The 25,157-nt window shown below is 37.8% G+C and overlaps 1 protein-coding gene across 1 annotated transcript; it reads right to left on the reverse strand.

Moving 5' to 3' along the window:
• Positions 1–5,547: 5,547 nt before the first annotated feature.
• acads (acyl-CoA dehydrogenase short chain) lies at positions 5,548–24,696 on the reverse strand. The gene is made up of 10 exons (XM_028463051.1): positions 24,576–24,696; positions 16,211–16,371; positions 14,325–14,474; positions 14,104–14,215; positions 11,153–11,304; positions 10,287–10,457; positions 9,120–9,257; positions 8,872–8,967; positions 8,745–8,801; positions 5,548–6,060 (listed from the first exon to the last, which is right to left on the reverse strand). The coding sequence occupies exons 1-10, from the start codon at positions 24,604–24,606 to the stop codon at positions 5,908–5,910; spliced, it is 1,221 nt and encodes a 406-aa protein (XP_028318852.1). The 5' UTR covers positions 24,607–24,696; the 3' UTR covers positions 5,548–5,907.
• Between the last annotated feature and the right edge of the window lie 461 nt (positions 24,697–25,157).

Raw genomic sequence — 25,157 nt, forward strand, 5'->3', positions numbered from 1 at the left:
GAGACGGATGTGCAACGTAACAGGTGATTGTCCATGCTTCTTTAACGCTGATTGGTTGTTTGTGTTCACGTGACGTTATTGGGCCATTTAGTTAGCAAAAGGCGCTTTAAAAAATGGATTCCGTGACATTTTTGTCTCTCTCTCCTACAGGCGAATGCGCACTAATAGCGTAGTAAATATTTACACATATACGTACAATATTTTGCTACCTTAATTTTTCCTACTATGATAAACCCTAATTCCAACCTTAACCCTAAAAATTCAAGGAAAGATATTTTTCAAAATGACGGACTTGCATGTGCAGTTTGCCAGGTGCGCATGCCCATTGTGCACCGTAGGAAACTTTCACGGTGGGTTTATTCTACACTACACTGGGATAACATCCGGCATTTGTTCTGGGACCTGATGATTTATAAATTAAGCATTGGCTAATGATAATGATAGGCTACTGCTAATTCTAATTCTAATGCTAGCTAATGCTAATACTAATGTAAATGCTAGCTAATGCTAATACTAGCTAATACTAATGTAAATGCTAGTTAATGCTAATGCTAGCTAATGCTAATGCTAGCTAATGCTAATGCTAGCTAATGCTAACGTGAATGCTAGGTTAATGCTTTCTAATAGTAACGCTAATGCTAGCAAATGTTCATGCACAGATGGAGCGTGATACATTCTGATGATAAGAAAAAGATTATTTGTACTAAATTCACCTTTTATACACGTGTGCAGCCTGCTCACTCAGGGCTTCTCTGACAAATCAGAAATTCATAAAATATTACAATTAATACCCACATGTATAAATGAAATTAACATTACCATTAAATTAACAATAACTACTCATACTTTTTTTTATTTTGCACTAATTATCAGGAAGTGGCAGTTCCAGGAATAAAAAGGACGATTGGAGGCTTTTGTAAGAGGTCAACAATGTGTGATTTTAGGACATTTGTCCAACACAAAATTTGAAAAATTACTCATAAAGGGAAAATGTCCCTTTTTAGCACCCTGCATATATGCAGCCTTTTCCTGAGACTCTCTGAGAACAACAGGTCCAACGTTCAGTAAACAACTGCAGTAACAATAATCCTGTTTGTGCAACAGAAAACACCCAGGAGAGGACTCCTAAACAGGCTATTTGAACAATGCACAAGCAGCCGATCACCAGAGATCAGCACAATCAGTGACAGGATGTCATTTTGGCACACATCTGCACACATCTGCACACATCTGCACAATCAGTGCCCTCGCATGCAAAAACACAAACAAGCGCAAACACAATCAATGCGAGTCGGACAAATGCCAAAAAGCAACACAAAGGACTCCCAAGGTGGCGTGTTTCTGACTTTTGCCTGAAAAAACCATCCAAGTTCAACTCTTTAACCTGTTCGGCCTGAACCGCTACGTGCTAAGCCAGAGCTGTCAAACTCATTTAGTTCAGGGGACAATTACAAAGTAGTTTGATCTTAAGTGGGCGGCAGATTTTTGGCGGGAAAACAAGTCATTTCAGCAATTATGTCCACAGATTTGCACTTTGATGTATAAATGATACTTAAAGTATGTAAGGCGCCATCAATATCCAGGCAACAAGTGACAGATATCAGTCCCTGCAGGATTTTCTCTTTTAAATTACACTGATTTTGTGACCAATTTTTGTTTAATTTGGGGTATTTATGTGAAAAAATAGGAGGAAAATTTCGTTATTTGAACAATTTGAGATTTAAAATGATCGCAGTCTTAAATGGAAAAATTGCGATCCTCCAAATATTGTGGTGTTTCACTGAATCAATGTGTTTAGAAGGACTGATCTACAACTGAATTATTTGGTAATTTACACAATAATTCCTGTTTTTTCGGTCTTTGGTTACTTTCTCCCGTGGGCCAAATTGGATAGTCTAAAGCAGTGTTTCTCAAATGGGGGAACGTGATGGCACTACAGGGGAGAGAGAGAGAGAGAGAGAGAGAAAGAAAGCGAGAGAGAGGAAAATTCACAAATGAAAAGCATTAAAAACATCGGGTTTTATAATGTTTATTTTTAGTTAGAAATAATAATCGTATTAAATATTAAAAGCAACTCACAAAACGACAACCAAAATACAAGAATACAGTCATCAACATCCCCCGCCAGATTGGTTCTGATTATAACTCACATACTTTTCCTAAATGTCCTAAATCTAACTTAGATGTATACATAAGAAAACATTTTCACATCAGAATATAAAATTACTAACTATCTTAAACGTTTTCCAAGAAAAGCTGTCCCCTTTGAAGATACCTCAAACAGAGTAAAAGAAACAGCACAAGGGCAATAACTCCGGAAGAAATAATTGCGCACTTCTCATTTTCAAACTCCATCAAGGTATTGATACCCTGAAGCCACACACCAAATTTGGTTATCCTATCTTAAAGAGTTTCTGAGAAAAGCTGTCATCTTTGGAGATACCTCGAACAGAGTAAAAAAAACGAAACAAGGGCAATAACTCCGGAAGAAATAATTGCGCACTTCTCATTTTCAAACTCCATCAAGGTATTGATACCCTGAAGCCACACACCAAATTTGGTTATCCTATCTTAAAGAGTTTCTGAGAAAAGCTGTCCTCTTTGGAGATACCTCGAACAGAGTAAAAAAAACGAAACAAGGGCAATAACTCCGGAAAAAATAATGGGGCGCTTCTCATTTTCTAACTCCATCAAGGTATTGATACCCTGATGCCACACACCGAATTTGGATATCCTATCTTAAACGGTTTCTGAGAAAAGCTGTCCTTTATACCTCAAATGAACGGACGCATGGACGGACGGACGGACGAAGCTCAAACCTATATCACCCTTCCACATTTGTGGCAGGGGGTGATAATAAAAAGAACAGAGAAACAACAACAAAACAGAAAATGACAACAAATACTCACTAAATAAGTGAAAAACACACAAGATTGCTACAAAATACACAAAAATAACAGAGAAACATACAAAAACGACATGAGAAACAACCAAACAACACCAAAAACACACACAGAGATAAAATAATAATTAAACAACACACAAAAACGGCAACAAAAACACACAAAATAAGAGAAAAAATATATGGAATGATAAAAAGAACAGACACACAACAACAAAACAAAAAATACACAAAAAGATGATAGAAATGATCTTGATTAGAACAGGAACTGAAAATACAAAAGTCAGTCTTTGTCCCACATTAGGAGGGAGGTGACCAGAAATGACAAAATTTGAAGAAATAAATCTATTCAGGAGGCATTAGTACTGTTTCATTCACTTATTTACAAAATTAGATTTTTTTTTTTAAATGTGTGTTATCACTCATTCATTCCAGCATTATGCTCTAAAGTTGTTTTTTCAAAGAGAAAAATATTGTAGTCAGACATAATGGGCGTACTTGGATTCAAAAGTATAAGAGAGAGCGTACCTGAGTCAAAAAGGTTTGAGAACCACTGAGTATGACACAGCTGTGCTCGGCTAACAAAACGAGTTCTGATGAACTCCGACCGGGCCCGCGGAACGTCTCTGTGCCAAATAGCACATACAACATTCCAGGAAATTCAGTGAAATGACTCAGTTCCACCGAGTAAAACAAATGAAATTGTGTCACGTAAAATTGTAATCTACGTTGAATTGTCTTTGAAATGATATATCACACGACTATGTTCCGATAAATTTAGAAATTCCCAAAAAAGGTTCAAAAAGGTCTCCGAGAGGCTGTTGACATCCGCTTATAGAATATCCAAGTCAAATTACAGCCCGATTCAATGAGCATTAACGGAGTAGTAGTCATTTGAAAAATAGGGCCCCCAGGCGCCCCCATGGCACCTACGGAGTAATGGCCCCATTCATATATTGGTATATGTGTCAATGATTTGGTACCACCAACTGTCGCAATATTTGACTCACAAATAAACGAGAAAACAACTTTAATAGAAATTGCCTAAAAAAGGGAAGGTGGGCCCCCGGGTCCCTAATCGAATTGTGCGAGGCATAATTATAATCTACGCTGAATTACCTCCGAAACAATATATCACATGACTATGTTCCCATAAATTTGGAAATGACCGGAAATGGGGGGTGAGCCCCCAGGCCCCATTTCAAAAAAAGGACTTTGAGTGTCTCATTATTTTCATTCATAGAGTATTCTACCAAACTACATTCTGATCTAACGAGAATTACTGGAGAAGTAGTCATTTGAAACATTTTTTTTTTTTTCATACATAATTCTTTTGAGTTGAAAAGCATTAATATTTTCCCAACTGAAATTCTTTCCCAAAAATTGTGTATCATTATCGTAAGCCTATTATCATCTATCGCAATGCTTCTCAACCTTTTTAGCCCGTGACCCCCAAAATAAAGGTGCTAGGGACCCCCACTGTACCTGAAGATGGCTGAACACAGACATGAACATTTATGTATCTGAATAATTTCCACTGTTATCCAGGATGTTTATTATTTGCTCCATACAGTCATCGTAAAGATGTAAATCCTTATTTTAATCAGAAAGAAAATGGGTTAAAAGTGACCAAAAATGGTGGAAAAGGTGGTGAAATGGAATTTTAGGAACAACAGAAATTGGTTTCAAGTTTTAAACTTTAGTAACGTGAGCTGGCTTTAGGTTAGTTTTACCCTACTGATGATGTGTTGTTGCAATAGTAGTCGTAATAGTAATTAGAGTGGCCAAAAACAAACAGAAAACGTGGTAAAAAGATGTCGAATGTCACAAAGTGCCCAAAATGTCTTGAAAGTGAAAAACACACAGAAAAGGCATTGAAATTTGATGGAGAAATGTAGCAAAAATGCATTAAAAGGAGGAAAAATATGGCAAGTAAAAGTGATGAAAATGAGTTAAAATATGGCAAGTTTGGTGGAGTTGAAAAAGGGGTAAAAATTCTTAGTTCCATGAGGGCATCTGACGACTCCCGCCCAGTGTTTCTTGGCCGCATATTGAGTCCTTTCCCCCAGGTTGAGAACCCCTGGTCTATCGTATTGTAAGCTCAGAGCATCGTCCCACAACTACTAAACACTTAAATACGTAGCAAGCAAACGGGTAACATTACAGTAAATAAACAAGTAAAAATGAATTTCCACTAGAAGTCTAAAATTAAATTGAATTTTTATGACAAAATTGACTTCCATTATATTATATAATTAGATTTCCAATAAAAGTAAAACAATTAAATGAATTAAATATGAAGTGTAAGATTAGAGTCATGTGACACTGCCCTACACTGACACCCGTTATTATATTATTTATGGAACAAAGTGTAAGACATGATGAATGAATAACAAAAAAAAGGGACAAAAAAAAAAAAAAAAAAAAAAAAAGAGAAGAAACAAGGTTGGATGTAAAATTATCTGTGTTTAAATTAGGGGACGGATCTGGATAAGCATAATGCTTTTTTCCGTCGCCCTTTCCGGCATGAAAAAGGACAAAAAAAAGGACAAAAAAAAACAATGATGTGATTCTGAATGTCAAATGAATTTCTGTGAATGCAACCATGTCGGAAATGAACTGAATAAAAATAAATAAATGTGCTGGAATCATGTTTTTTTTTTATTATCAACAGACATTAAATTACAATAAATATGTACACGTGACGGAGGCACTGATGGTCAGAGAGACAAAAACATGCAACACTTTCAGAATAAAGTCCCTGTTATTAACTCTGTCGCCCCCTGATGGCAGAATTCCATGACAGTCCGTTTCAGGCTCCATGTATATTATATTAATCTGATTTAATTTTATCCATTAAAACATGAATGGAGGTTTTCTTGTTTTGTGGTTATTTTTCAATATTCAATCCATAATAAGTGCTTGAGATCAACACGAGAACAACAGGAAACCAACAGTGAGGAGAGGACACGCCCCCCTCCCTGTGGGTTGAGGTCTCGTTCCCACTATAGCTGGTACTCCTTCAGAACTTGTCCAGCAATGACCAGCCTCTGGATTTCACTGGTGCCTTCATAGATCTCAGTGATGCGAGCGTCGCGGTAATGGCGTTCAGCCGGCATGTCGGTGACGTAGCCCATTCCCCCCAAGATCTGGATCGCCTGAAAACAACAAGGACCATCCAGCCAAACGCTGGAATTTAGCTTAAAATAATCCTCAGGGGAGAGAAAACTGTCGTTAAAGAAGAAAAGTTAGAGTTCAGTTCATTTTCACTTTCATTTCTCATTTTGTTCACGGTCATCATCGTAAAATAGTTAAAGTGAGAAATGGATGATTAAAGAGGGATTCAAATGTTTACCTGTTGTTTGAAAGGAGTGAGAAAAGGAATGAAAATGGAAAGAAATGAAAGAAGAAGAAAATAATAGGAAACTAAAAAGTGGGAAGAGAGAATAAAATAAGAATAACAAGGATGAAAGAAGGAAAAAAATGGTAATGGGAGAAAAATTTTAAACAAAAAAGCAAAATAAAAAAAAAAAGAAAATAGCAAAGTGGGAAAATAGAATGAAAAAAGGAAGAACATTCTGAGATACAGAGAAAAACAGGGAAAAGTGAGAAAAAAAAAGAAAGAGAAGGGAGAAGAGAGGGAAAAAAGGATAAGAGGGAATAAAGAATAAAAGAGAAAAGGGGATTAAAGAAAAAAGACAGAAAAATGAGAGAATGAAAGAAAAAATGAGGGAAAAAATTCAAATGTCTCCACGATTTTCTCTTTTAACACGCTGGCCCTCATTGATCAACCATCTGTACGTTCAGTTCTGAGCGTACGAAGTGCGTTTGACCAAATTCATGCAAGCTTCGGTATTTATCAATTTTGACATGTTCGTACGCTATGATCAGATCTCACGTCAGGTCTGAGCTCGTGTACGATAATCTGAGTGAGTGGATTTGTGGTTCAGCAGCAAAATGTGACTGAGACAGAAAATAAAGTATTAAATAAACCTCAGCTGTCATTTAAGGAGGAAACAGGACCTCATTCATGCTTTTTTTTTTAAATGTAAATAGTTCCTTAAACTTTTACAAATGCACTGCAGTAATCGGTAATGTGATGAATTATAGGTAAAATGGCAAAATAAACACAGACAAGAAACAATATTAAGTCATTTTTAAGGCTTTTTTAAGGGTTTCAATCTTTAATTTCTTTCACTGTGATAATTATTGCTTATTCCTAAAGCGTGTGGACTGAGGCTGATATAAACATCACATCCGTGTGTGTCTCTAGGATCTGTTGTGAAGTAGTTTGCAGCGCACACAGGGGGGCAGACGTCACCTGCTCAGTAGCTTCTACAGTGCGTTTAAATGAGCTCCTTTAAGTCCAGTTTTCATACATTCAAAAAACACATCAACAAAAAAAACATCTGTTTTGTTCCACCTCAGATGTGAGGATGAAGATTTTCATCTTGGAAAAGCTTCTTTTCTTGTTTGACCTCAGTGGGCGGAGTCACCGAAACAGGAGCGCGTAACAAGTTATTGACAATCAAATTCAGCTGTCGGATTCATTAACATCTGATCATTTGTATGCTGGGATTGGTCAGATACCAATGTTTCATAAATCACATGTCGTACGACCAAATGTGAACTCAGATTTACACCCGTTTTCACCTAAGGTTGATAAATGAGGGTCATTGGTGTTACAATTTGACTAGTGATCATGTTATTTTGCGACTAATAACAACGTGTGTCTTTTTTAGGCTTTACACGATCAGGATTTTTGGGCCGATCACCGATCAGTGAGTTTAAAAAAAACGATCACCGACCTGATCATATGAATTCAGGCTGTTGTTTTTGTTTTTTTTTAGGTAACAAGCAAATTCCTTTGGTACTACCTGATACAGATTCACGATAAAAACAAATGGTCCCATGTTTCGGGACCTAAATGCATCCTTGTGACTGTGAGGGAGTGAAAGAGTTGGTTATTTCCGTGCAGGACCTGAACACAACATTGCTCGCACAAGAGCGTCATGGCTCCGCTTTTACAAATGTGACACAGACTAAGCACTTACAGGTGTAAATGTGAGGTAAACCATTTAATTTAGTCCCTGAACAGCAGCTGTGTCGACTATTAGAGAGTTAGAGATGAAGCTGTGGAGGCAGACCACACTGGAACTATGTGAAGCCTTCATTAGCGTTAGCATTACAGGAGCAAACACATATTTCCTGACTGTGGCATCGCACAACCTGCTGTTGCTTAAAGGTTATATTCACAGGTGCACAACATGCTTGGGCTGAATAAACAAAACAAGCACACACACACACTAACAGCAGACACAGCTCCTGCTTTCAGAGCCAGTAGACTGAGGAAGAAGTCGGCGCTCAGCCACTTCGCTCCACCCGAGAGACATTTTTGCCGTTTGTTCATAGGTTTTCACCTTTGTTCACAAATGTGAGTGAAATACTATAAAGCCGTGTCAAGTAACGCAAACAACTCTTTAGTATAAATGAAACGATAAAACAATGCAATGGGAGCATCTACAGAAAGTTTTATCACCATAATGACGTCATTGATAGAATTAAGGGACATTACGGCCGATCACATTATTTGCATAAAATGCTAAATATCAGTCAATCCGATATAGCTGATCAGATCGGTGTAATCTTTTGGTTTTTTTTTATTGTGGTTCAGAATGACGTAAATACTGACTCAATGATTAAATTGCATTGAAGCCTCACTTTTGCTGTGGTGCATCACCAGATATAATGATCACCTTTTCAATCAATACACCAACAGGTAAAGAAAAACAAAGCTGTCTGTTGGAACCCATGCAAGAATCTTTGGTGTGTGATTATTCACCTGATGAGCGCAAAGCGTCGCTGCCTCCGACGCCGCCAGCTTCGCCATGGCCGCTTCCTGCAGAGGAAAGGGGAGGAGCTTCAGGGTTGTTTTTAATAAAAGCGTAATAGTGTAAGAGAAAAGTCACCTTAATATAGGGTTTCTTTGAATCTCGGAGCAGCGCCGCCTTCCAGGTGAGCAGACGAGCACTCTCTACAGCCAACGCCATGTCGGCTAGCTTGAACTACAAGACAATAGCGAACGTTAGCAGAGTTAGCTCCTTTAGCATCTTTAGCACCAGAAATAATGGGACGGAAAGGCAAACAGCTTTGGTATTAATAGAAAATGTATACTTGGGAGTGTTTTTATTGCACTTTTTTGGTGCGAGCGTCTCACCTGCACGGCCTGCAGTTTTCCAATGGGCGCTCCGAACGCCTTCCGTTTGTGAGCGTAATCGGCGGCGCAGTCCAGAGACGCCTGAGCGATGCCCAGAGCCTGAGCAGCGATGCCAATGCGCCCGCTGTCCAGAGTTTGCTGTACGAGGGAAAACAGGTGATTGAACAGTTTGTGTGAGGAAATAATAAAAAATTCTGAATTTAAACATACATACATAAAATATATCAACTCGAAGCATAAGTGTTGAAGGGAAAAAATATAAATAGGTGTGTATATACTTGTATGTGTGGACAGATGAATGTATAGTGGATTACATGAATTGTATAATTGTATAGATACATATCAATGAATTATCTCTCTTTTTATAGTGTAAATAGGTGGATATAATGAGAAGATTATTGTATAGAAATAAGTAAAGTACAAGATATTACAAGGGGTAAGATCATATAAGTTTATACTTCTTTCTTCTCCTTTTTGAACATGTACAGCCTTCACAAGCAGGATTTTGAAACCATTTATTCTCACTTTGCTTTATTGATTTATTTAATTATTATTATTTTCATAAAAAGAAATCTAAACAAATAATGTTTTTTATTTATTTTAATTAATTTAATGTTTTATCTTTAACCCTCCTAATATCTTTGGGGTCAATTTGACCTTATTCAACACGTGTCAAAATCAAGGCCCAGGGGCCAAGTTCGGCCCGCCAGAGCATCTAGTCTGGCCCACAAGAAGAAACAGGACTTTTTCTAAATTTTTCTGATTTACTTGTTTGTTTATTTGATGACCTTTTTTTTTTTTTTTTTTTTTTTACACACTTGCTCATTCATTTACTTATTTGTGTTTATTTTTTTCCTTTTACACACTTGTCATTTATTTACATGTGCTTATTTGTTGACATACTTTTTACACACATGATCATTTATTTACTCATTTAAATGTTTACACATTTGTTTATTTATTTGCATATTTATTGTTTACATACCTTTTCACACGCTTCCTCATTTATTTAGTTCTTTAATTGTGAGGATAAAATATGTTAATAATATGGTAATATTTAAGTATAATAGGAGGTTTAACTGTTAAAAAGTAAAAAACATTTATTTCTCATTACTATATTTTAACAGATACTATCTTTATCTTAGACTTGGCTCCTGCCGGCGTTACCATGGCGATCTTAAAGCCCGCGCCACGCGGCCCGAGCATGTTGTCCACAGGGACCCTGCAGTCTTCCAGGATGATGTTGGCCGTGGACGACGCTCGGATCCCCAGCTTGTCCTCCTTCTTCCCCAGAGAGAGTCCGGGGTGAGGCATCGGCACCAGGAAGGCACTGATTCCCTGGAATAAAAGACAGGAAGTCAGTTCAACACGAGGCGCCTCCGAGGCGGGTAAAGCAAAACGTTCCTTCATAGATCATTTGGATCTAGTTTGAACATGTAGACAGTCAGTGTTGGGGAGTAACAGATTACATGTTATGACGTTACGTAATCAGATTACAAATTTTGAGTAACTGCTCCTTTTGTGTCATGAACTAGTCAAAGCTTTATTTTGTATTCAGTAACAGGATATCCCACACTTCTCATTCTACATTTCACTGTTCAATTAAGATGTGATGCGTGAAAATGTTATTATTGAAAGTTGAACTACTGTAATTCTGAAAACTAATTTATTAATTATTAGTTAAAATTGACTAGTATATTCAAAACAGATATGTGTTATTACTGTGAAGTGTAATGTCACCATCAGCACCGAGAATGTTGTATTTACAATCGTCCTCTTTAATCTTCTTATTGATGGCTGCATTCCTACACTTAAAAAATCTAATTTAATGTGGAAGTCATCCAAGTAATCAGATTACGTTACTCAGATTAAGTAATGTAAGGGAATGGGATTACATTTCAAATTACATTTTTTTGGGGCATGTAATCTGTAATAAATTACATTTTGAAAGTAACCTTCCCAAAACTGTAGACAGTTAACTTTGACAGGAACACATCTATGCTTTACACATCTATGGAAACCTTGTGACGTGCCTTGTGTTTGAGTGACTTGTCGGTGGTGGCGAACACGACGGTGGCCGAGGCATCCCAGCTGTTGGTGATCCAGGCTTTGGTTCCGTTTAGAACCCACTCGTCTCCGTCCAGACGAGCCACGGTAGAGGCGGCGCCCGCGTCACTGCCGTTACCTGAAGGAAACACAGCCAGTAAGTACAACATGGGTCAGTCTAAAGACTGGATCAGTGGTCTACCAGTCTACAGACTAGGGTAGGTTGGTCTAAAGCAGAGGTGGGCAACTTTATCACAGCAGGGCCACAAAAATGTGATTGTCTGATCCGAGGGCCACATTAACAACCTTCATGTTAGCATTTAGAATATGACCAATCTGAGCTTTAATACAGGAAAGAACAATGTTTGTATTGACATGACGTGTTTTTGGGGGTTTTTAGGGAGCTTTCACAAATACCTCTTTGCTCAGCACCATGCTTTGCTTCCTCGGATAGATCTGTCTTTTTGCAATATATAAAAGCTCACTAGAATTCTGGTGTAGAGCAAACAAGCAAACTCTGGTCCTCTGAAAAATGTGGGTCTCGGTTTGCCTCAAGTGAAGCATGATGCAATCTTTAATTATGTCACAAAGCAAACAGGACCAAATATAGGACTTTACGTGGAAGGGCAATTATGACAAAGCAACTCCAGTGACAGGACAGCGGAACACAGCAATCACAGACTGTCGTCGCGGCAACAAGCACACAGCACACACACGCATAACCCAGCACTCCGGCAGGCAGCACACAAACAAATATCCATCCATCCATTTTTAGACCCGCTTCATCAGCACACAAACACGTCACAAACATTTCCATATTACTCCCACATCATTCATTTATTTCTGTAGGAAAGCCCTGTTACATTAAGTGTTTAGTTTCACTTTCAGTTACTAGCCCTTTAAGAGGAACGTACTTTAGCAGAGTTCTTCGTGCTACATGCTTAAGCAGAGTGTTGCATGTTGACCAGCTGCAGAGCTGCGTGTGTGTTTCTCTCCTGTTCCATGGAAGATATGTGTACATGAGAAATGTAAGTAGTGGCTGATTCATGTTATAACTCATGTTAATGCATCCTGGAGGATATCTGTGTTTATATGTTAACTCCTTTGTGATAGTTGCTAATTCATGCATCTTGTTATGCTAGCTATGCTCTCCTTATTGACATTGCTGTTAGAATGCATTGAAGAGGTGTATTTTCTGATTTATATTATCATTTCTCTTGCTAACTGCTTATGTTGATTATTGCCACCCATTGTCATATTTGCATTATATGACTGGCTGCTTGTGAGTTAAGTGTTTTTATGATGCTTTGTGTGTGTTATTACTTATGCAGCTTTATTCATGTGTGTTAAATTACTAATATGCTATATATATATGCCACTTTTGTATATTTGTTTTCTCTGTTTTTGTTGTCGTTTTGTAATTTTTAAAAATGTTTTATATTTTGTGTTTTTTTTGTTTTGGTGTTGTTTTGTGTTTTTTTTTTAGTTTATTTGTGTATTTATGTTGTCTGGTGTATATTTATTTATTTTTATTTTATTTATTCAGTTTATTTCTGACATGGTTACATTCACTTTTTTTTTTTTTACATTTTTTTTTTTTTTTTTCCGTCCCCTGTTTTACCATCGCAAATTTACATGGGTTTACATGTCTCTCTGGTCAAACATTCTTGAGTTGTTCTGAACAGTCTTTTTTTTTTGTATTCTCATCTGTAGTCAGTGTTGTCTTTTTTTTTTTTTTTTATTCCTCCTCCTCTCTATCGTTGTTTGTGTTGGCCTTGTTCCCTGCCAGACGTTGTTAGCATTCCTCCAGTTCAAAAATAGTTCCTCTTTCGAAGGTGTTTGGAAGGTTTTTCCCTTTTCATCCATAATGTCACCACTCGGGAATGTCTCTTTTGGACACACAAGTTTGCAGCTTGTTTTGTCTCTACATCAAGGTTAATCCAGCTGTTGTTAGTTCTATTGGCAGTGTTGTATTTTCCACTGTTAGATTTAACTTGTATAAACACATTATTATATCTTAATTCATAAGCAAGGTAGTAATTTCATTGTACAGGAAAACATGTTTCTAACTGCACATATGACAATAAACACTTTGAATTTAAATTTAATGTAATCCTTAATCACCCCACCACCTAGCAATTGAAATGAATAAATGACAGACCTTTTTTACTCTTGGTTTCCACATTTAATTCAGTCTCCGTAAAATAATCACAGTCTGAGTTTTGTTTCAGTGTTTATATAGATCTGGGTCCATATCCATGATTACCATCAGTAATGTTGTTGTTTAGGTGGATCCTTCGTATTTTCCCAAGTCTTCCATCGTTTTGATGAGGATTGGTTTTCCGTTCTCTTCTCCCAGTGGTGTGATGTAAATCCTGCAGTTCCTTGTCCACGTTTTTAGAATCTTTCCTCCTTTTTTTATTTGGCGTGCCTTCCATGCGATGCTTGCATTTTTTTTGTCAGGCTTTCATTAATAAAAACCTTCGTTTCCTTCAGCTTTCTTCCTTGCTACAGTAGTTGTCCTTTGAATTTCTTATTCGTGAAGGTTATTTTTACAGCTCTGTTAACATTTTTCTGTGGCAGGAGAACACGTCTGCTCTCTCCAAAGACCAGAGAGATTTCTGTAATTGTATATGTTTTTTGAAGTCATTTTGTGCTTTTGCTTTGGGGGCCGCTCGAATTTAGAGTGAGGGCTGCGTGTGACCCCCGGGCCACCAGTTGCCCATGTCTGGTCTAAAGACCAGTTTGTGAGTGGATGCCGGTTGGTCTAAAGGCTGGATTAATAGTGTTAGGGTCCAGAAAACACAAAATATTCTAAATGTATTTATTTGAAAATGACAAATTGACGGTTTGTCCAGAATCTGATATTTTACAGAATAACAAAGGCAAATTTAAATCCAGTGACGGACGCACCTAGGGTTAAAGGTCGTAACCTCACCTGGCTCGCTGAGGGCGAAGCAGCCCACCTTTTCTCCCGTGGTGAACGGAGTGATCCACTCTTTCTTCTGCTTTTCGCTCCCAAACTTCAGCACGGGGCCGATGTAAAGAGACTAAAGCAGGAGGCAACATTTCAGCTCCGGACCACATAAACCTCTATCTGAGTTTAGGGTTAGATGTCATCTCGCTCCATTCTGACATAATGTTTGACTCCAGACTCACGTTGTTGACGGAGACCACCACCCCAGTGCTGGCACAGCCACGGCTGATCTCCTCCATAGCTAAACTGTAGGCCAGGTAGTCCATCCCGGCTCCGCCCAGCTCCTCCGGTACCTCCATGGCCATCACGCCCATCGCTCCCAGCTCCTGGATCTGCACACGCACGCAGTGGGAAACACGACAGTAAATAAACATCACATTTTACCCATTGAAAGACTGTCCTCCCACAGAGAAAGTCCTGAATCCAAACTACCTCAGCTTGAACAGGAATGTCCTTCATTACTCAATATAGAACACAGAAAGGCTTTTTTACACTCAAATATTTTCTATTTTCTATTCCTTGGCTTGTAACCCAGTATGAGACTTGTTGTTTACTTGTTTTAGTGTCCTGTGGTTTGTCTTTATTCACATTTGTGCTTAATAATTACATCAGTTTTTATTCTTGTTTTACTTAGTTTATTTTCCTGTTTTGCTGTTGAGTATAAATAAGCAAGTGTGTAAAAAAGTGTTAACAAATAAATAAGCAAGTCAATAAATAAATAAATAATCAAATGTGTAAAAAGTATGTAAACTAATAAGCAAGTAAACATGTACATTAATAAGCATGTAAAGATGGAAATAAACTAAAACTAAAGTTGTATATAAACAAGTAAGCAATCAAGTATGCACACTAGTAAAGAAATATCTAAATAAGACAAGCATTATGTAAACAAGTATATAAATGGGTAAACAGCCAAGTACGTAAACAGGTAGTATGTAAACAAGTAAATAAGTAGACATGGAAGTGTAAACAAGTAGTTTCTAAAGTAAAGCAAGTAATAAAACAAAGAGTATTTAAATAAGTAGGTAAAGCTGTAAACAAATACTGTAAGTAAACAAGCAAAGTAGAATGTAAAAAGTTGGCAAACGTGTCTACATATAAATAAGTAAACCAGTCAATAAATAATTGCCAAATACATTGTAATCGTAGGAGTTCTTATTTTTCTTCCGCAACTCCTTTGTCTTAGAACTCCTCCTTAATGCAGCACTAATGACACATATGTCATCTCATAGGGGCAATGTTATGGATGATTTGTAGACCTTTTTTGGATCCAAAATGTCAAGGTCAAGGTCCCATCTAGTGTCAAAAAACAAAATGTTCCATATCTCTAAGAATATTTATCGTACACGTTCCATGCTTACATTTATAAAAAAGTTCATCTCAAGTCAAGTATTTTATTTAATTGGACAGATGCTGTACGATATACCTGTAAAAAGATCAGTAGGGGTCAAAGTTCATGACGTCACAAAAAATATTTCCCTATAACTTGGCCACAAATTGAGAGACAACTGCTCAGACTGGTACCATTGAACAACATTTCCTTTCAATGTGTGACCTTGACCTACGCTCAAGGTCATATTTAAGGTCAAGGTCAGTCTTCTGTTTTTTCTGCATTAAATAACTTGTCAACAAATCCAGATATAGGTTTTGCCAATTTTCAAATGCCAAATATGTATTCGCCCTGCGAATACAGGTCTTGCCTAGTTATATATATTTATTTTTTTTCAGAATAGAAGACATAACAGTGGTGCGTTTGCAGAAGACTGAGCAATTTACAAATGATTCACAGACAGAAAATCAAAGACTAATTAAAAACGTTTGTAGAGTAATAAATGTAGAAAATCTATTTTTAAGTTAAAAAAGAAAAAAGTGGTCAAGAAGAGCTTATGATTATTAAGAATTCCCAAAGCTACCAGGAAGGATTTCCTCTTTATGAGCATGTTTATATTCTCCAAAGTTAACAGTTTCTCTAATGCAGTGGGAATTTCAAAAAGAATCTTCTCAGAACATGGACCTGATTGGAGGAGAATTCATTAGGCGAGTCTTTCACCCTGTGCTTATTTTCTACCTGTTTTCTAGGGTACGTGTGCTCTTTGTCCAGCTGGGCAGCGACGGGCGTCAGCTCCCTGTCTGCGTAGTCCCTGCACGTCTGTCTGAGGATCTGATGAGTCTCGGGTAACTCAGCCAGCTGGGTCAGACCACGACACCCGCCCACGCACACCCGAAGAGCTGTGACGCACACAAACAACAACTGTTGATGTGCTAAAACAAACAACTCAGAGCTACAAGGAAGGAGAAAAACATCAGAAATCATCAGAATTGATCTGTAATCTCTGTGTATGGAATTAGTAAATTATTATTTTAATTAGGGCTGGGCGATATATCGAATATACTCGATATATCGCAGCTTGTAGTCTGTGCGGTGTTGAAAATGACCATACCGTTAAACTCGCGGACTTTTTTTTTGATTATTTTTTTTTTTTTTTTTTGAAATGTCATCTTAATGACAACATGCACAAAAGGGCACTATTTGTTTTAAAATATTGTAGTGGCATTATGTACAAAAAGTGCACTTTAATTTTGTGTTTTGAAATGCCATGTGAGTTGCGTCCTGCACTAAGTGGTGGTGGGGGAGTGGTGGCCTAGTGGTTAAGGACGCTGGGCTTGTAATCGGAGGGTTGCCGGTTCAAGCCTCACCTGGGCCGTCACTGTGGGATGCTGAGCAAGTCCCCCAACCCCGAACTGCTCCCCAGGCGCCGCAAAATGGCTGCCCACTGCTCCTCAGGGATGGGTTAAATGCAGAGGAGGAATTCCATTAATGTACTAACATTACATGGCCAATTAAAGGCGAAAGCCCTGATTTAATGTCTTGTTTTGAAATGTCTCTGTGACAATTTTGCACAGAACGTGCACTTTCTGTTGACAATTTTATGTTTGAGCCACTCACTGTTTAATAAATACAGTTATGTCAACTTTGACTTAGTTGTGATATCCCCTTTTTTGCATGAAAGTTTAAAATTGGCATATATTAATGCAGTATGATCAAGAATGTTTTAATGTAGACATATAGAATCATCATACTGGTGTGATTTTGTGCATCAAAGTGTTAATTCAAGGGTAATGCAAAATATCGAGATATATATCGTGTATCGTGACATGGCCTAAAAATATCGCGGTATTTATAAAAGGCCATATCGCCCAGCCCTAATTTTAATAATCGATGAATTTATCACAGGGGTGTCGCACTCATTTTTGTTCATGCAGACCAGTTTGATCTTAAGTGGGCCACAGATTTTAGCAGGAAAAAGAGAAATTTCAACATTAATGTTATCTAGTTTTTTACTTTCTTCTGCGGGCCGAATTAGTTGCTCAAAAGGGACGAATATGGCCAAAAAAATTGCATGTTTATGATTCTACTTCTTTTGTAATAACAGATTTAGGAGACATAAAATGATTTTAATTGCACAAAACAACAGTAAATTATATCGAAGTGTTTCATCAATATTCAAGCAGCAAACTATTCTTTTTCATGTTAAATTTTGGCCTCGCTCAGCTGACTGCTCCATGCTTCTTTGGGTAACCATGGCAACAGCCAAACAGCAAAAAAAAAAACACCAAAACTCATTTTAGTTTAGCAATTGGATTTCAAGTGGGCAGCAAATTATGGTCGGGAAAACAAGTAATTTCAAAATCAATGTTCCCCAGTTTGCATTTCCAAGTATAAATTATATTTATGTAAGTATCCAAGCAATAAGTCCCAGATATCAGTTTTTAAATAATTTGATCCCATTTTTGCTTATTTCTACTCTTTTCCTACAACTACACCAAACTTGCCATATTTTAACGCATTTTCATCACTTTTTTTTGCCATATTTTTATTTTTGCTCATTTTAATGCATTTTTGCTGCAGTACTCCCATTTCTACATCAAATTTCAATGCCTTTTCTGCACATTTTTTCCTCTTTCAATACAATTTCAGCACTTATAAACCCTCCACCATTTGTCCTACCTAATGTCACATATGTAGACTCATTATTGTTATTTTTAACCTCCATATTTTAACCACCATATTTCATACTTATTTTAGCCAATTTAACCACATTCATGATTTGTCATGCTAATTTTTTGCCAGTTTAAACGAATTGTTCTACTTTTTAAATTACATTACCCCAACCCCCCTTTCTGCCACTTTTAATTCAATATTGACACTTTGAACCTTTTTTTATTACTTTTTCTGTCCGTTTTTGGCCACTCTAATTTGCAACTACTACTAAACTAAAAACAAGGATTTACATCTTTAAGATGACTATATACTATGATCCAAATAATAATAAACTTACTGGATAACAGTGGATATTATTCAGATAAATAAATAAATTAATGTGGTTATCACAAATTCACAGAACAATGGACCATCATTTTGCTGACTTTATGAATGGGCTTCAAAAATATCTCCCCTTTATTCCCCCTTATAGATGGCCCTGTCTTCACATGACTGTTCTTCAATGTTTATGTCTGTGTTCAACCACCTTCAGGTACAGTGGGGGTCCCTGGTCTCAGGAACCTTTATTTTGGTGGTCGCAGGCTGAAAAGGTTAGAGAACTACTGATCTATATGACTACTCAAATTTTCTATTTTTATGTTCTCCTGCTAGACTCAATTGATTCTCTGAAGGACCAGATTTGGCCCCTGGGCCAAATGGGGACTTGAGTTTGAACATTAACTAAAGCATCAGTTTTTTCTCCTTAATTATTGGGTTTAGTCAGTTTAATTGACGAATCGCTTCAGGCTTATTCCAGTTCTTCTCTGTATATTTATTAATCTGTAATAACTTCCTGTTTATCAAACATTAACAACAGCCCAATGCCATATAAATATAAAAGGAGGGTGGGATGTTTCTGTGGACGTTTGGTTTGACAATAACACTTTGTAACGAAGCTCAGCTGCAGCTTCAAACACCCACAGTGAGCCAGGGGTGACGACAGGGTGATTTAAGACAGTGATTAAACCAATCAGACATGATCCAAAGTGACGGCGTCGTATCACAAACTGTTTAATGTTTTACCCCCAAGTGTCAAGGACAGAATGAGTGCACATGAGGACAAGATCCCCTCATTACAAATTAACTTTTACCACAACAGAAACCAGAAGGAGCAACAAAGGAGCTGCAAATGTGCAAGAATTACAACATGTACACCAGTAAATAACCACTCAGATCACTGGGATTATCCTCAAAAGCACCAAAACTCCCAGAAAAGAGAAAACATCAAGTTTCCTTAGTCGTCACCTGATGAGACGCCATTAAAATGACGGCGTTCGAAAGGAATATGAAACAGCTTATCATCCTTACTGTTAAATTCAACCAACCAAATGTAGTTTTTCAAAAATAGCTGTTGAAAACACAAATATATATATATATATATATATATATATATATATACATATATATTTTTTTTTTTTCTAAAAAAACATAAATCTATACATTTTCCTGTGCAACATGCATTTCACAGCATGCCTGTCAAAAGAAAAGTTTCTTTCAAAATAAAAGAATTCCAACATGAGACATTAAGTATTTATTTACACTGAACAAAAATATAAACAACACTGTTATTTTTGCTCCCATTTTTCATGAGCTGAACTCAAAGATCTAAAACATTTACTATACATACAAAAGACGTATTTCTCACAAATATTGTTCACAAATCTGTCTAAATCTGTGTTAGTGAGCACTTCTCCTTTGCAGAGATGATAATGAGACAGCATGATTATTGCACAGGTGTGCCTTAGGGTGGCCACAATAAAAGGCCACTAAAAATGTTCAGTTTAATGTAGGGCTGGGCGATTCAATTATCCTCAAGAGTTAAAATTCATAGAACAATCCCAAAATAACAATTTCAAGCTTTAACCCAGGTTTAAGCAAAAGTGCAACAGCAACTTCACAGTAGCTTTGATTTTCTGATTAAGAAATTGGACAACTACATATTTTATAACATATAACATTACAATTCAAAAAATAATAAACTCTTCCCTTAGCATCTCAGCATAGTGCGAATAAAAAATTAAACATGCCTGTGGCACACATATAGCCTACTCAAAGGGTCAACATACCGTATTTTTCGGACTATAAGGCACACTTAAAATCCTTTAATTTTCTCAAAAATCGACAGTGCGCCTTATAATCAGGTGCGCCTTATGTATGAAATTAACTCCTGTGCTTCAACATACTGAACTGAAAAAGTGAGTGTATTGTTCTGTATGTAATGTGTTAAATCTGAACAATGTTGAGTTAGTGTTAATGAGTTGAATAAAGTTTGACTTATCTGACTATTTTATTTCGCTTAATGCGTCTTAATAATAATAATATTATTAATAACAAACCGGTGCGCCTTATAGTCCGGTGCGCCTTATGTATTAAAGGGGACATATCATGCTAAATCCACTTTTTTAGCCCTAAATGCATTTTGTTGTATATTTAGAGTGCTTAGAAGTACAGAGTTTTATTTTTCACGGAAATGTACCCACATCTGTCGGTAAGGTCATTTTTGTGTACGCGAAGCACTTCAATGATGACTGCTCCGCCAGTATAAAGAAGGATTTGCCAAAAGACTTTGTCTGATTGAGGGTTCAATTCCTTCTATCTTTGGAGACGATGAACAGAGCACTTCGGTAAGCTGTAAATAACGCTAAAAAGTGTGATGCTAAGACGTCCCTGTCATTGTTTTGTTAGCATTAGCCGTTGCACCGTCTTCAGTCTTCATATGTTAACGCTGTGTGCTTGTTTTAGATCCTTGATGATATGGCCTACGTGATTTAATTTAAGTCTAAAGTTTTCATTAGTCATTTCATTTTGCCATTTTTGTCTTTGAAAAGACTGTATTAAAATGCATTTCGTGACGTTAGCTTGGCGCTAGCGTTAGCTCGCTGCTTGTGTTAGCTCACTTGTTAGGGTTCTACAGGTTCATCATCTTCATTTTCATCTCGCTCCGCCGGGTCCGACTCTGGCTCGAACATGTAAGGCTGGATGAACAAGTCTTCCGTTGTTGACATTTTGTAAATAACCTCTGAATAAAAAGTTTATGCGCCGCTACATAGCCGTATCTCTTCTATCAAACTACAAAAATGGCCGAGCAGGGTGGAGTTGAACCGAGTGTCACCTGAAGAGGGGGCGGGGTATGGAGTGTCTCATTTGCATTTAAAGAGACCGCACCAAAACGAGTTGCTCTCAGAAGCACATCAGAAAAAAGGTAGAAAAGGGGTGGAGCTATAATAATGAGGAATTCAGACCCAAGCATTGCAGTTCCGCTTTATATAGACACAACTGTATGATTTATATGTAAAAAGGAAGGATTTAAAACCATGATATGTCTCCTCTAAAATAGACCCAGTCAGGTCCATTCATTGATAGTGCGCCTAATAATCGGGTGCGCCTTATAGTACGAAAAATACGGTATGTAAACAAAGAGGGGGCTGGCTCACATCGCGCTACGGTAACTCACAAACACAAAACCCCAAATAAGTCGAAAAAACTGTGGTGGGAAAAAATAATATATATATATATTTTTTTTTTTTTACTCAAATTTGCAAAAGAAAAATTGTTTTTCTCTACAAATTTGATAAATTGATTAAATTGATTTTTTTACCCAGCCCTAGTTTAATCCACACAGCACAATGCTACATATGTCACAAATTCTGAGGGAGCGTGTAGTCGGCATGCTGACTGCAGGAATGTCCACCAGAGCTGTTGCCGTGAATTGAATGTTAATTTCTCTACCATAATCCGTCTCCAAAGGCATTTCAGAGAATTTGGCAGTACATCCAACCGGCCTCACAAAGGCAGACCACGTGTAACCACACCAGCCCAGGAGCTCCACATCCAGCATGTTCATCTCCATGACTGTCTGAGACCAGCCATCCGCACAACTGCTGCAACAATCGTTTTGCATAACCAAAGAATTTCTGCAGAAACTGTCAGAAACCGTCTCGGGGAAGCTCATCTGCATTCTTGTCATCCTCATCGGGGTCTCTATCTGACTGCAGTTCGTAGTCGTGACCCACTTGAGTGGGCAAAAGCTCACATTCAATGGCATCTGGCATGTTGGAGAGGTGTTGTCTTCCCGGTTTTTACTGTTCAAGGAAAATGGTTGACAGGGTGTGTGGCGTTGTGTGGGTGAGCGGTTTGCTGGAGTGGCCCATGGTGGCGGTGGGGTTATGGTATGGGCAGGCATATGTTATAGACAACGAACACAGGCGCATTTTATTGATGGCATTTTGAATGCACAGATGGTTGTGGATGAATGACATTGTTGTGCCATTCATCCACAACCATCACCTCATGTTCCAGCATGATAATGCACAGCCCCATGTTGCAAGGATCTGTACACAATTCCTGGAAGCTGAACACTTCCCAGTTCTTGAATGACCAGCATATATCACCAGACACGTCACCCATTGAGCATGTTTGGGAAGCTCTGGATCGTCGTATTCGACAGCGTGTTCCAGTTCCTGCCAAAATCCAGCAACTTGGCACAGCCATTGAAGAGCAGTGGACCAACATTCCACAGGCCACAATCATCAACCTGATCAACTCTATGTAAAGGAGATGTTGCACTGCGTGAGGCAAATGGTGGTCACACCAGATACTGACTGGTTTTCTGACCTCTCAAAAAAGGAAAACAGCACATTTCATGATGGCCTTTTATTGTGGCATGCCTAATGCTGCGTTCACAACGAATGTGTTACCGGACGCATCTGCTGCACGAAACGTACCGCAGGGTCCGCAGGATCAAAAAATGTCCCCATTCGCATCATACGCACGTCTGAAGCGAAGCCCCGCCCACCAGCGACAAATCCAACTCAGTGAGTTTCACTGCCTGCTGAAGTGAGGAGCTGTGCTCCTTTTTCTCCTCTCATAAACATAAACCACCAGTGGAAAAAGCTGGCGTGATTAGCGGCTAATGCTATCCCAGCTCAGTGCCGACTTTCAAAGATGAAAACTACAGAGAGAACTTTTACCTGCTACTACCACCTCTTCGCTGATTCTCCTCCACGCCAAAACTTCCTAGTCCGGTCCTGGTTATAAAGGCTGTCGCACAGCTCCAGGTGGTCACACACAGCTTCTACTTGAATGGGTGAACAGACCGGTGTCCGTGTTGACGGCCTGACGCCATCGTCAACAAAGACTCTGATTGGCTTTCGTCATGCGAAACAGCCGAAAGAGTTCAATATTTTCAACTCTTGCGAATGTGCGGATATGCGTACCGCACCGCCATACAGGAAAGATTTTGCATCTGGGATGCATCTATCCACTGACTTTGTATGTAATCTGGATGTACGTACATTTCTTAATGCATCCGGTGTGAACGCAGCATAAGGCACACCTGTGCAATAATCATGCTGTCTAATCAGCATCTTGATATGCCACACCTGTGAGGTGGGATGGATTATCTCTACAAAGGATAAGTGCTCACTAACACAGATTTAGACATATTTGTGAACAATATTTGTGAGAAATAAGTATTTTGTATATATAGAAAATGTTTCAGATCTTTGAGTTCAGCTAATGAAAAATGGGAGCGAAAACAAAAGTGTTGCATTTATATTTTTGTTCAGTGCATTTTTGACCAGCTGCCGGTGACCCACTCAGTGCAGGTCCACGACCCACTTTTGGGTCCCGACCCACCAGTTGAGAATCCCTTCTTTAATGGATGATTTGGGTATATTTGTACATGTATTTAGTCATATAATTTTGAAAGGAACAGATTTCTGCAGCAAAGTCTTTTATAATAATATCTATAAATAAGTATAAATGGCATTAATAAAGAGTATAATATATAATATAATAAACGTAGAATTTATCTCAATATTACATAAATTATCTCCATTAAATTAATTTTCTCTCACTTCTTATATTGACTATTTTAGAGTTGTGCCTTTTCCCCGTCTTTGAATGCAGCACCAGCTTTGAATCTGGGTCAAAGGTCACCATCCTCATTTGAAGCCTGTGCAGATGTTACACATGTGTCACCTGTGCCGATGTTGCACTTACACGTGTGTGTGCACGTGTCACCTGTGCAGTCCAGATGTTAAATATATAACCTGAGTCGAATGAAGTTAATCTACACCAGTCAGATAACACAGTTAAACTCGTTTAACCTGCAGCTACAAATTAAAAGCAACCATTTCAAACACGCTAACAAACTGTTGAGTAATCAGCTAACCAGTAGTACAGCTGGTTAACCAGTTAATCACAGATTTGAGGTTACACTGGGTCACAGTTACTAGTTATGTAGCAGCTAGCTAGCTAGCTAGCTTGTCTGTGACTTTCCTGTCCATTGGTAAACCAAACGAAGCTGTCACGGTTATATCTCCACCGTGAGAGGTTATACTAAATGTTATGTCGGATTTGTATGTGTCCGTCCTGTCCGTGAACTCACCTTTCCTGACTTTAAATAAAGCAGCCATCATTCGACCCTCCACAACTCACTCAAACTGTAAAACAACCACCGCTGCTGCCTTCAAGTGCAAGCGTAATTCTAACGATCCACTTTTGTTTCACGCTAATAGAGCAATTTTTTAAACAGAAAACTTAATAAAACGCAAAATAAAACACACAAGTAATATGGTTCACCTTTTCACACACAGTTGTGATATTGGATTACATTTTGTGTTTTAATTTTAAATCTGAAAATGCGTTTTGTAAGGGGTTTGCGATATCCCAGCATTATTAAAACCGTATTCCGTGGTTCATGAAGGCAGCACTTATCACTTTTTTTATTTATTTATTTTAATTTTTATTATTATTATTATTTTTTTTTTGGATAGACACTTTTTAAAATTATTCATATTAACTTATCGCACTACAATAAGGCGCTGATTGTAAAGTTATAACATTTTTGCAACATTTAGCAACAAACCACGTTTAAAAAACGTATGTAATTTTTGTTATGTTGCTTTTGACCAGATTTACAGCAATATTTGTGATACATATTATTTTTGCATAAAAAAATGTCTTTGTT

Source organism: Gouania willdenowi, chromosome 12 (genome assembly GCF_900634775.1).
Source record: "Gouania willdenowi chromosome 12, fGouWil2.1, whole genome shotgun sequence".
NCBI lineage: Eukaryota > Metazoa > Chordata > Actinopteri > Blenniiformes > Gobiesocidae > Gouania > Gouania willdenowi.

Bases quoted from the DNA above. Each gene is read 5' to 3' on its own strand.
- acads (XM_028463051.1), bottom strand. From the start codon at position 24,606: ATGATGGCTGCTTTATTTAAAGTCAGGAAAG. The intron at 14,475-16,210 runs GTAGAAAATAAG...GTGCGTGTGCAG, and splicing joins ACACGTACCCTAGAAAACAG to ATCCAGGAGCTGGGAGCGAT. The intron at 9,258-10,286 runs GTAACGCCGGCA...TCCCTCGTACAG, and splicing joins CGGGCTTTAAGATCGCCATG to CAAACTCTGGACAGCGGGCG.